Source organism: Bactrocera latifrons, unplaced genomic scaffold (assembly GCF_001853355.1).
Source record: "Bactrocera latifrons isolate USDA-ARS-PBARC rearing strain unplaced genomic scaffold, ASM185335v1 scaffold_163, whole genome shotgun sequence".
NCBI lineage: Eukaryota > Metazoa > Arthropoda > Insecta > Diptera > Tephritidae > Bactrocera > Bactrocera latifrons.
Genome location: NW_017535108.1, coordinates 734,321 through 746,169, shown reverse-complemented (window position 1 = coordinate 746,169; position 11,849 = coordinate 734,321). Strand labels below are relative to the sequence as shown.

The 11,849-nt window shown below is 33.1% G+C and overlaps 1 protein-coding gene across 16 annotated transcripts in view; it reads right to left on the bottom strand.

Moving 5' to 3' along the window:
* The window catches only part of LOC108966534 (poly(rC)-binding protein 3), a 134,831-nt gene that overhangs the window by 3,988 nt on the left and 118,994 nt on the right, over positions 1-11,849 (bottom strand). For 5 of the 16 annotated variants that reach the window (XM_018929494.1, XM_018929495.1, XM_018929496.1 and 2 more), the window contains 3 exons: positions 9,814-9,898; positions 9,461-9,731; positions 5,103-5,877 (listed from right to left, as the gene is read on the bottom strand). In XM_018929494.1, coding sequence (XP_018785039.1) covers positions 5,103-5,877; positions 9,461-9,731; positions 9,814-9,898 — 1,131 coding nt within the window. Of the gene's footprint in view, positions 1-3,838; positions 5,878-9,460; positions 9,732-9,813; positions 9,899-11,849 lie in introns of those variants that run through there. The other 11 variants (XM_018929493.1, XM_018929503.1, XM_018929502.1 and 8 more) reach the window with 6 other exon arrangements.

Here is an 11,849-nt window from a genome sequence, read left to right as displayed (position 1 = left end):
TCTTACAATTCGAGTACATACTTTATTTTTATTTTTAAAGTTGCGTATATGCCAAATAGTTTTTAGTATTTAAAAAACATTTGTTATTTGTTAAAATTGAAATTTATTTGCAAAAAATTTCGACTTAAAGTCATTTTGTCAATTAACTACGTTAATATTTTGTATTTTTTTATGAGTATAATTTTTACTTATTTTTATGCGCGAAAAACTTTTTTAGCAATTCAAAAAAATTTAATTTAAAATGTACAATACAATAGAGATACAATACTTCGAGGCTCATAAATTCTTCATAAAATTATTTATTCTTTTTTATTTTTGCTTTAATGCTATTATTATTAATTTTCTTAGCAACTTTTGCATTGCTTTTTAAATTTTATAAACTATTTTTACTGAGCGAATTTGCTATTACAAATTATTTAAAATCGGAATTCCGCCAACTTCTTTAAGAAGTTTTCAATGTTCTTTTCAATCTGCACGATTTTCATATTTTAATTTTTTATGTTCTTATATTATATTTTTCTTCAAAGTTCATTTTTATTATTATTTTTTCAATGTTAATATTTTTTTCAATTTTAATTATATTCTTTTGTCTTTGTTTATTTTCCAATTTCAATCATTTTTTTTATTTCTTAATTTTTCCGTTTAATCTTTTTCAAATTTTTGTGTCTTATTGTATATAATTATAGTACATCGCATAAGGTATTTAGTATAAATAGTAGGAAAAGGGAATAGTATAAGTGTGTATATATATTCGTTTTGTGAATACTCGTACATATAAATTTGTTATTTCATAAATACTTGTAGTAAATACATAGTTAGATTGTTGTATATTTTTCGCATTTGATATTGATTTTTCACTACATTTTATTTCATTTTTTTTTTGTAATATGAATGTCGGTTTTTAGGTTCAGTAAATTTTAATGCATTTCATATGTGATTTTCATAAATTGGGAACACTTTGGAATCAATCGTGTGCGCTAAGGTTGCCATTACAAAGTGAGGTATGTATATAGACAGATTTTATTATGATTAAAAAGAAAAGATTTTGGTTTCTTATTTCGAATCAGATGCTTTATGTATTTTTTTTAATATTTCAAAAAAAAACACTTATAAAACTTAACATGCAATTTCCACAAACAAAGATTTTGTTAAAACAAAGTTTAAATAATGAAGAATTGCTTTTTTCTATACGTTACTGAAAAGCACTCTAAATTGTCATACTTTGTGTTCTTATTTGAGTTAATGGCTGTGTAATATGTGATTATTTCCATTCCTTTGGCCTTCTCTCCACTATCATTTTATGAAAAGCTTTTGCCATAAATAAAATGCACCATAGTATACAACATATATATATTGCAATTTATATTTCTAAAAGAGAGGGGTGCTGAATTTACATGCATTTAAAGCTTTTGAATTAGTGGTAACAAATTAATTGTAATGATGCTTATATCTATTAATAACACCAATCTATATAAAACTAGTGAGCGTTATTCTAAAACTACATACATATTTCAAAGGGGGTTTCCTTTGAATGCTCTTGCCTATTGCATGCATGAACAGCAATATTCCAAACTACATCTAATTAATACCTGTTTTCGGTTGTTTGAAGATTTTTGAAATATTTATTAATTTATTCACGCCAATAATTAAATGTAATGCTAGTTTGAGAAGCTTCCTCATCAGTCAATTTTTTGAGAGCAATGAGCGCAAAGTAGCTTTTTTTTGTATTGTTATTTGCCGTTTAGTTTTAACTTATTGAATTTGCGAAAAATAGCTTATTTGGCCATATAATCACCCAAGGCATAAACTATATAATACACACTCGTTTAGTATTCAGCGCTGTATTCAGCTTTCGGTTGATAACAAACTTCTGTAAGAAGCAAGTTAGATCATTCTCTAAATAGTTCTTAAGGTAAATTTCGTTTGTGAACAAACTCGTATATTTTTTTTATTGTTTTCTTGTAGAAACGAACTGTATTCAGCTATCGTTCTCTAGTGCTAAATAATGATATGAAATCAAAATTCCGAAAAGACCAAGTATAAATAGTTCTCTACATTATTCTTATGATGCTTCTATAATTCAGCGCTGTATTCAGCTATACAAACGCTCTGTATTTAGTACTCGTTCTCTTGCGCTGGGTAAAAATATAAAAGCCAACCAAAATTAAAGTAGTTTCTAAAAATGTGAAGAAGCTCATATACTTTTTCTGATAGAAAGAGTTTTGAAACTAAACTTTTCTTTATTTTGTTGAGACCTTTTAAAAAAGTATATACACATATTTGGGTTGAGTATTTCAAAAAATTTAGACATAAGATAAAAATAATGTAGACGCAATCTCAGAATGTCGTTTCAAATGCTAAATGTCTTCAAACGAAGTTTTTAACTTAATTTTAATTGAATTCAATAAAAACAGCACAATTCAGCTTTAAAATCGTGTTAAGTCGACGGCGTGGGGAGAGTTTATTCAAGGGTTGTATTCTTAACTCACTATAAGTTCCACTTATCAGTTTTGTGTACTCAATTTTGAGTTCTTAACTTCTAAATGGGCTTTTGTTTTTCAAAAGTTGAACATAAAGAAATTGTCTTCTCAAATTTTGTTTCTCAAAAAATATTTATTTCTCCAAACAATTATTTTTTATTACTATATTATAATTTATTTATATTTCAATTTCACATTATTTTATATTATAAGCTCTCAACTCTCATTGCCCTTACAATTTTTTGTTTTTGCTTACTTTCGTTCGTTATAGCATTTGAGTTAGTTTTCTTTTCATCACAATTTTTCATAATGGTCTTTTCCAATTAAAAAATACATACATATTCGGCATTACGTAAAACCAAACAGCTGCATTTAATTCGTATACGACTTGCATGTGTGTGTATGTACGCTGAGTGATTTTAATTTCTTATTCAATTATTTTTTTATAAATTAATGCTTTAGTTATTTCGGGTTCTCGAAACCTGTTTTTATCTACGACTACAACTAATGCAACTATTTTTTTTATATATAAATGAATAATAAAAAAGGTGTATGCTAACTTTTAATGCGCTTACTGTCATGATACCAATAATAGTTCTACTGCAATCGCTCAATAACATTTATAAAACATAAAAAAAAGCACACAGTTTTTGCCAAAAATCAATAAAAAAAAAAACAAGCTGAATAAGTCTATGCCAATTTTCTAAAATTAAATGCTTTTTAAAAGAATATTTCCGAATTGCAATAAAAACAAAATATTTTTCTGTTTTGCGCACATTTTTGCTTTTAATGCTAACATTTAGCGCTAATAAACTAGTTTTTTTCATTATTTTGCTTAGAATCTATAATGATAACATATCTTCTTTGCACTTAGTAACTAATTTTTTAACTTAAAAAATTATCAAAACATTATGAGTATGCAATTACGTGTGTAAATGTATATATGTATGAATATATGCAATAATTGTTGATTTAACGCTAGATAATGTTGTTGCGCACCTAAAAAGTGTGGTTATGTTGTAAAATATATTACATACATATGTATTTCAGTTGGAATAGGCTAAGGTCGGCTGCCTATATAAAATTTTCAATTTCTGCATTATTGAATTTTCGAAATTATTTTCTTCTTAAATTTTTAATTTCGAAACCCATTTATTTTTGAAATTTCAATTTCGAAATTATTTAATTTTTAAGTTTTCAATTTCGAAGTCATTTAATATTGGAATTTTTAAGTTCGTAATAAACTAATTTTTGAAAGTTCAATTTCGAAATTATTTCATTTTAAAATTGTCTATTTCGCAATTATTTAATTACGAAATTGTTTTATTTGTAAATTTTAAATTTCGAAAGTAATTTTAGAATTATTGCATAATTGCGTATGAAGAAAGAACAAAATTATTTTTTTTAAATCAGTTTTTCCAAAACGCGCAATTTTATTGAAATAAAACTGGGGCAATAGCAGGCATGTGTCATGATTATAAGAACATGATGTCGTTAAACTAAGACTCCTTTTATGAAAATGTTAAAGCCATAATTACAAGCTGGCAAAAATATAATAACTAAACTAATTTGCTTAATGTTAATGCAAAGGTTTGCATTTTTTAATTTAAATTTAATTGGTTTGAGTTTAATGCAATTATTTAATTCCAATCTATGTATGTGTGCTTGGTTGTGGGTGTTCTGGCTGTTATCACACAATTTGTAAATTTACGTAAATATCTTCATTTAGTATCTGCATTTGTGTATCTAATGCCTAAAGTTTGCTGTTACCCAAAACAAGTAAACAAAAAAAAACTATAAAATGCAAGCGTGTGCTTGCTTGCAAAAATTAAGTCAACCAATTTCGTTGCACACGTATGCAATTCGTACAACTACTAATACTACTTTTACGCCAACTCTACCAAACAATAAAAAAAATGTTGACTTCGTTTTACACCCCAAATTTGTCCACGAACTTACTGTTCCTTGGGTTCATGTGCTGCAAGCTAACTTTCGAAGCTTTAGGCCAAATTTGTCTTAGCTTTTATATTTGTTGTGAACCCTACATTGCTTTTTCTTTGTATCGTAAGCTGGTAAACTAACTAATTGTACTTGAAAAGCTTACATTTTTTGTTATTTAAAGTTTCACCTATATATGAGTTAAAAAAGCTTTCACTTGTATATTATTTGCAACCTTTCATTTTTACGTAATTCAAAAGCTTCCACTTGTACATCATTTGAAATCTTCCATTTAAACATGATTTTAAAGCTTTCACTTATACAAGAAATTATATCATTTACACATGATATGATAGCTCTCAATTTTAGAAAATATAAAAGTTTTTATTTGCACATGATTTCTAAGCTTTCATTTATTTTTGACTTTTACGCTTTCACTTACATATGATTTGAAAGCTTTCATGCCCACATGATCTCAAAAATGTCACTTACTATACATATGATTTGTAAGCTTTTACTTCTACATTATTTGAAAGCTTTCATAGAAAAGCTTTTAAATCACATCTACCAAATTTCAAAACTTTCTCTCGTTTTATATTCTAAAAGCTTACATGCTTTCATTTCAATCTCAAAAAGCTTCCATACCACTACCACGAAACTTTCACGCCTACATACTCAACTACTCTAATATGGGTTGAATTTGTTGCGCGTTTTTTCGCTATCAGCACCGCCATCGGCATGATTGTGACTACGAAAACGTGTCGATGCGAAACTTTTGGTGCGATGCACACCGGTCGTCTGTATGGGTGGACCATTGAGTGTGGCCAAGCCGCCCAACAGATCGGTAAGGCCGCCGAGCGCCGTTAAGCTGGAGAGCGCATTCAAGGCGCCCGGTTTGGCCAGCAATTGTGCTAACGGTATAGCTGTTGCTAGCGAACTGACTGTGGTGGAGTTGGCAAATGGATTTGGTGTGTTCGAAAATGGCAATGAAGTGGAAAATGGATTGGTTGGATTGTTGGAAGTTGTGCTTAAGGTTAAATTGTTGCCGCTCGTATTGTTGCTGTTGCTATTGCTGCTGTTGGTGTTGTTTGTCATTGTCATGCCTGTGGTTGAGTGTTGTGTATTGTTGTTGTTGGTATTGCTGTTATTTGCATTGCTCGTATTCGCGTTTAAATTGTTTAAACTATTATTACTGCCGCCGCTCTGATTCAAGCTGCCATTGCTGGTGTTGCTGCCGCCGCCGCCGCCACTGCCAGCACTGTTGTTGCCACACAAGGTGGTTGTGCCGCTTATGTGATTACCACCACCGCTGCTGATGTTGCTGCTGCTGCTGTTGTTCGTATTGGCATTGCCATTACTGACATTGGTGTTGTTGTTGTTGCTGTTGCTAGCATTGTTAGCTTGACCGTTGGCGCCGCCATTGTTCACCTCCTGTAGGTTAGCCTTTTGCAGTTCAACGCTGGAAAAGGGATAAAGAGAGAGAGAGAAAGAGAAAAAAGGACAATAGGATATTGTTTGTATGTGGTGATGAGATAAGGTTTAGTTGTTCACTGAAAGGTGATGACTGTACTCTTTTTTGGTGATTTTGTGGAATTGAGTTGGTTTTTGCATTTTTTTAAATATTATTTTTTTTTTTCATTTTTAAAAATTTGGAATTTGATGATATTTTTGCGTTTAGGGTTAAGGAGGGAATTTGCTGGATTTTTGTTTTACAAGGAGGTTTCTTCAAATGTTATTTATAAATATATTTTTTTTTTGCGGTTTGGCGTTCAAAATGGTACAAGTGTGTGGGTGGTGGCGGCGGTCGGTGATGTTTTTTTGTTTGAGGGAATTTAATGGGGGATTTTGAGTAAGCTGTTTTTGAATGCAGTGGCAGCGCTGAGTTGATATAAAGAAATGCCTGAAACTGCGGAATATTAAAATATAAAAGTCAACTAATTAAAAACTAAAAATATTTTACTGCAAAGTGGCGAGTGAAGGCAGTACTTTACTGAAATTAATTTCAGTTTCCTCACTAGAATTTGTTGTTTTTAATAAAACACTATGTATATCTTCACAAATGTTAATTGTTCTAATAATTAACTAAATTTAAAAGAATACATACTAATCCATCGGTGCCCCAATCAATATAGTATACAGCTATGTAATTGTGGTGGGAATATTGCTCATTTATTACTCGTGTACTACACGATGTTCGTAGATATTTTTGAGCATAACTCAATCTAATCCTTTTTCATAGTGTTGAGAGCTATTTATGAAGTTTGAAGGATTTTAAAAATATTTTCGAATGAAAAATAGACCGAAGTGAATATGAATTTGTATACTAGTTCGAGATTCGCACCTTTCAAAATTTATATCTATCACTTTAGGTCATAGTTCGGAACTCGAACCTCTCACAATGTACTATATATTGAACGTTTTAACTACCCAAAACTTTTAGGGTATACCTTTTTCGTCGGTAAACTGTTCGATACTAGGTTGAGAACTACATCTATGGTACCTATAGATCTTAGAAACAAACTTTAACTAAAATATATACATTTTAGCGACATAATTGATTACGTCCCTTCCTTATAAGTACTCAAACTACAATGAAAACAAATTTTAAATTAACCTAACGATATACAAACGTTGCGGTTTAGAAAAAAAAGGAATATAAAATTATTAATTTGGACATATATATGTATTTTTACATATATATGTATATATTTCTTATGCCACACACGCTGCTGCATTCAAATGGGCTCATGTTTCTGTATGACTTATTATATTTCTGTGGATACTTTTCGTTTTTAACGAGTATTTAGCGGGCGATATTGGGTGTGGTCAATGACAGGCGTGGGACGGGTTCGGGGTCGTATTGGCATTATTGATACTGGTATGGATTATAAATGATAGATATGTACTTTACTTTATGGAACGTTGATTTGCATACACGGCCGTGATCCCATGGGTGGCAACAACGTACAAACAACAATATTCATAAATGGTATAAGTATGAGACGTACGATTTATGTGTGCTTGTGTGGCAGCGCGGCGTTGCCTCGGTTGCTGCTACTGCTGCCGCCGCAGCGATTTTACATTGTTTTCGGAATTTTTCTATTTATTAAATGTCTGTGGGGATACGGGTGCTGCTCTACTTACATACATACATATATTCTAATGTTATATACATACATATACATATGTAGGAGTATTGGTATACAAAATTTTAATAGTGGCAAGTAGTATTTGCTTTATGGTGTTGGATAACATTTGGTGTCAGCGCAAGTTTTTATTTTACAAAATGCATTTTCCGGGTTTATTCGGTTACAACTAATTTGTTTGGTTAGGAGGAGTTTGAAGTGGCGGGCGTCGGTGTTGGTGGTAGAAGTTATACGCCCAGTGGTTGGTTATGTGTGGGAGAGGGGATAACACACTACTTATATTGATGAAATTAGTAGCGTATAGGCAGCGCTAGTGTTTTTGTATGGATTTTGGGTGCATGAAATATTAGTGTCTGGTTTCTAAGTTGATTTTTTGGGTTGACTGTTCTGGAACTGCTATAAGCAGCGTAAATACTGTTGAAAAGATATGCGCAAACGGGGCGGGAGGTTGTGGGTGAGGTTGCTATGATTTGAGATGACTGGGCTTTTAAAAAATGTATGCTCATATTTACAGATATGTATATATTTTTTGGTGTTTTACTGTTATGAAAGGCTAAATTAAGTAAGRTTTTCATTAAAACGGTTCAAAACAAAATTGAAAATATACGTCAACATWTTTTCTTTGGTTTCAAAGAAAATGGTGAAAAATTAGTGGACATTAATTTGGTGCGTAACTTAAAGGAAAAATTATATATTAATTGATATAATTAAAAACAAAGTTATTATCTTTCTCTCTCACTTTTTGCTTGTGCTTTTTCGGTGGGAAAATGGTGCTGGGGGGGAAAGTGGTGGTTAGAAGTTGTTCATACCAAGAAGTAACAAAGTATCTTTGCTTTTCTTTATTGCAATGTTGAGTTATAAGAGTTTTGAAAGTAATATAAATACTTGTGTTGTTGTTGTTTTCAATATTTTTCAAAAATTATAGACTAGTTTAATTTACGCGCAGCGTTGTACTGCCAGGTACACAATTCTTTATGAGTCTAAGTACATGTATAAATAAGGTGGCCAGCGTTTTACTACAGTCGTGTGCTATTTTTCTTTTGGGCAGCACAAATTAACCTTTGACCTTGGTTATGTTTGTTATTGTGCGCTTGGCGCTCATGAAGTGGCTTAAGTCTAAAGGATTACTAAAGTTTAAGTTTAGGCAAAGGCTGCTTGGCAGCCATGCGCTACGCACATTTTAGTAGTAAAAGTTAGTGAAAACAAAAGTATAGTTAAAAAAACTTGTTTGCCTGCTAATACAGAGTTGCAATGTAGTTGTGACATTTTTGAACGCATTTACTTTTTCATTTGGATAATATTTATATTGTTTGCTTTTTAGTTTTTATCTTTTTAATTTTTATCATCATCAAAGAACCTCCTTATACCGCATATTATATATATTTGTTAATTTGCGTATACTTAGCATTAATTTCAAATAGTGAAAGTACGAAAATTTTCGATTTTCTTTGTTTTGATACGTTTTTTCATTTTTATTTTGCATTTTAATTGACTGATTGATAGATCAATGTTTTTGATTGTTTGAACGAACGGTGTGTGCGTGTGTTTGTGAATCAATTACGTCATAATTATTAACAGCGTACAATGTATGTTGTGTTTTTGTTGTTGAAATTCTTTATTATTTTGCAATTCAATTCGACAAAATATATATGTTTTGAATTTTCGAGAAGAATAGAATATATAATATATAGAGTATACAATAAAGGTTAATGCAGATACATACTTAAATGTAATTAGCACAAATTTATTTATTTCAGTTTTCTTTTTAATCAAATTTTTTAAATATTTTTTTCACATTTTCTCAATTTTTTAAATTTTTCTAAACTATCTTTTGTACATATTCTTTTTAATTCAAATTTGTTGTTGACACCTATAACGGTGTAAGTTGGTACTCACCTCATGTTGATTAAGTATTGAGCCAATGCCACCGAATCAGGATTGCCGCTAATCGTGATTGTACGATCGGTATTGCCGCCCTCGCGTTCCTCACAATTCGAAATGCGTATCATTGCACCGGAAATTTGACGTATTTCGGCAATTTTTGTGCCACCCTTTCCGATAATGCAGCCGATCAAGTCATTAGAGACGGTCATTTCATGCTGTTGTTGTTGTGTACGACTTGTATTGGCTGTACGTAGTTGCGAGCCGGCTAAGGCGGCTAAAGCTGCTTTAGGAAGTAAAATTTTGTGCGCATTATTAATACAAAAAAGTTTGAAAAAAGTCTATATTTCTACAACACAACAACTAACCTGTGGGATTCAGTCCACCGGTATTGGTGGGTGTTATACCAGCCAAACCCAACGCTGCCAAGCTAGCCAATGGATTCTTTGCCACCTAAGTTTGTGGTTGGTTGTGGTGTATGTGTGCGCGTGCGCGTGCGCGTGTGGGGAGATTGGAAGAGAGGAAATGGAAAATAGAAAATATATTGTATTGTATTTTCCAGTTTAAATTCAATACAAATTTTGTTAAAAATAAAATTATAACCATTTCAAAGCGAAAAATCAAATTATTTAATGCTACAAATATATTACGTAAAAATATTTACAAAAGAACATACAAAACACAACAATTACAGAGCGGGGTTTCCTGCAGCAACAACAGCAGTTTTTGTAATCAAAAGTGTTAGTATACAGTTTAATACAATTTTTTTAATTTCAGTAAAATAATGGCAGTTAATTGTAGCGTTTGGTGGTGTGTGGGCGTGAGGAATAGCGGAATTTGTGAATTTTTGCCCGTTTTGTTGAAAATATAGCATTTATGGTGGCTTTAATGTTTTCTATATTACAAAATAAGGCATTAAGATATTTGAGCAATTATTTATGATTGAAGTCCAAAATTTTCAGATTAGAAAAAAAAATTGTTTTGTGACTAATATTTAAAAAATTTTTTTTTCCACAATTCCTAATACACTTAATTCGAGCCACTTTTATCACACCACACCCATCGGAAACAAGAGATAAAACAACAACATTAAGAGGAAAATAATTTACGGGAGGGGTGTGGCTCAACTTTTAAGGGTTAGGAATGGTTTATCTCGATTTTTGGCGATACTACGAGTCCTATAGAAATAAGTTATATGACAGTGTTGTAGGTAATGAAACGGACAATAACTTTTGTCTCTGAGAGCAGTCATCAGCAACTCGGTATAAAGGAACTGAGACCGTCGACGAACTGAAAAATAAGCTTCTTTTCAGAATATGGACGAAAGCATACCCTACGATTGGAATTTAACCCACGACAGCCGGGTCTACGAAAACCGGAACGGACCCGGATTTTTATCCGGCCAAGGACTGTCAACTCGGCAGAATTCTGCCGTTAGAACAACAACAACAACATTGGAATTTAAGACGAGCATGTGCGGAACGACTGGATTCGGTAGAAGGCGTTTCCAGCTGACGAACGAGAGCGGCTGGTCAGATGTCTCCGAGCACCTGGAGAGTAAGGACAAACATTTTCGCGCGACGTGCTCCTGTGAGTGGTGAGTTTCGGTGGCACCAAGCCTTTTTGGGAGGCCGGGATGAGATCGCTGATGAAGGCCATGATGGGTCAAATTCAAATTGAAAACGCAATGTCTTTTTTCACATCAGAGGCACCGTCCACCTTGAACTTGTTCCTCCTGGACATCACAGCCCGCATCCCAATGCTTCAGCAGTCGTTCAGCCTGAAAAGGCCGATTAAAGGCAAGCATTTTGACACGATAGAGGGGATCCAAGTAGCACACACCTCGGCTCTCAAGGCTATTCCGGGTACGACAACACACGGGCTCACACCGCATTTCTTTTTACAGCCACCTAACCAGGAACCGTATCCCAATGCTTCCGCAGCCGCCCTACAGCCCAGACGTGGCCTAGGACCTTTTTTGTTTCCTTGCCAGAAAGGCCGATGAATGGCAAGCATTTTGAGACGACAGAGGGGATCCAAGAAGCGTGCACCACGGCTCTCACTGCTATTCCGGGTACGACAACGCATCGGCTCACCCCGCATTTCTTTTCACACCCACCTAACCAAGGCCGACATCGCAACGCTTCCGCAGCCGCCCTACAGCCCAGACGTGGCCTAGAACCTTTTTAGTTTCCTTGTCAGAAAGGCCGATGAATGGCAAGCATTTTTAGACGACAAAGGGGATCCAAGCAGTGTGCACCTCGGCTGTGACGGCTATTCCGGATACGACAACGCACGGGCTCACACCGCCTTTCTTTTTACAGCCACCTAACCAGGGACCGCATCCCAGCGCTTCCGCAGCCACCCTACAACCCAGACGTGGCCCCCAGGACCTGTTTTGTTC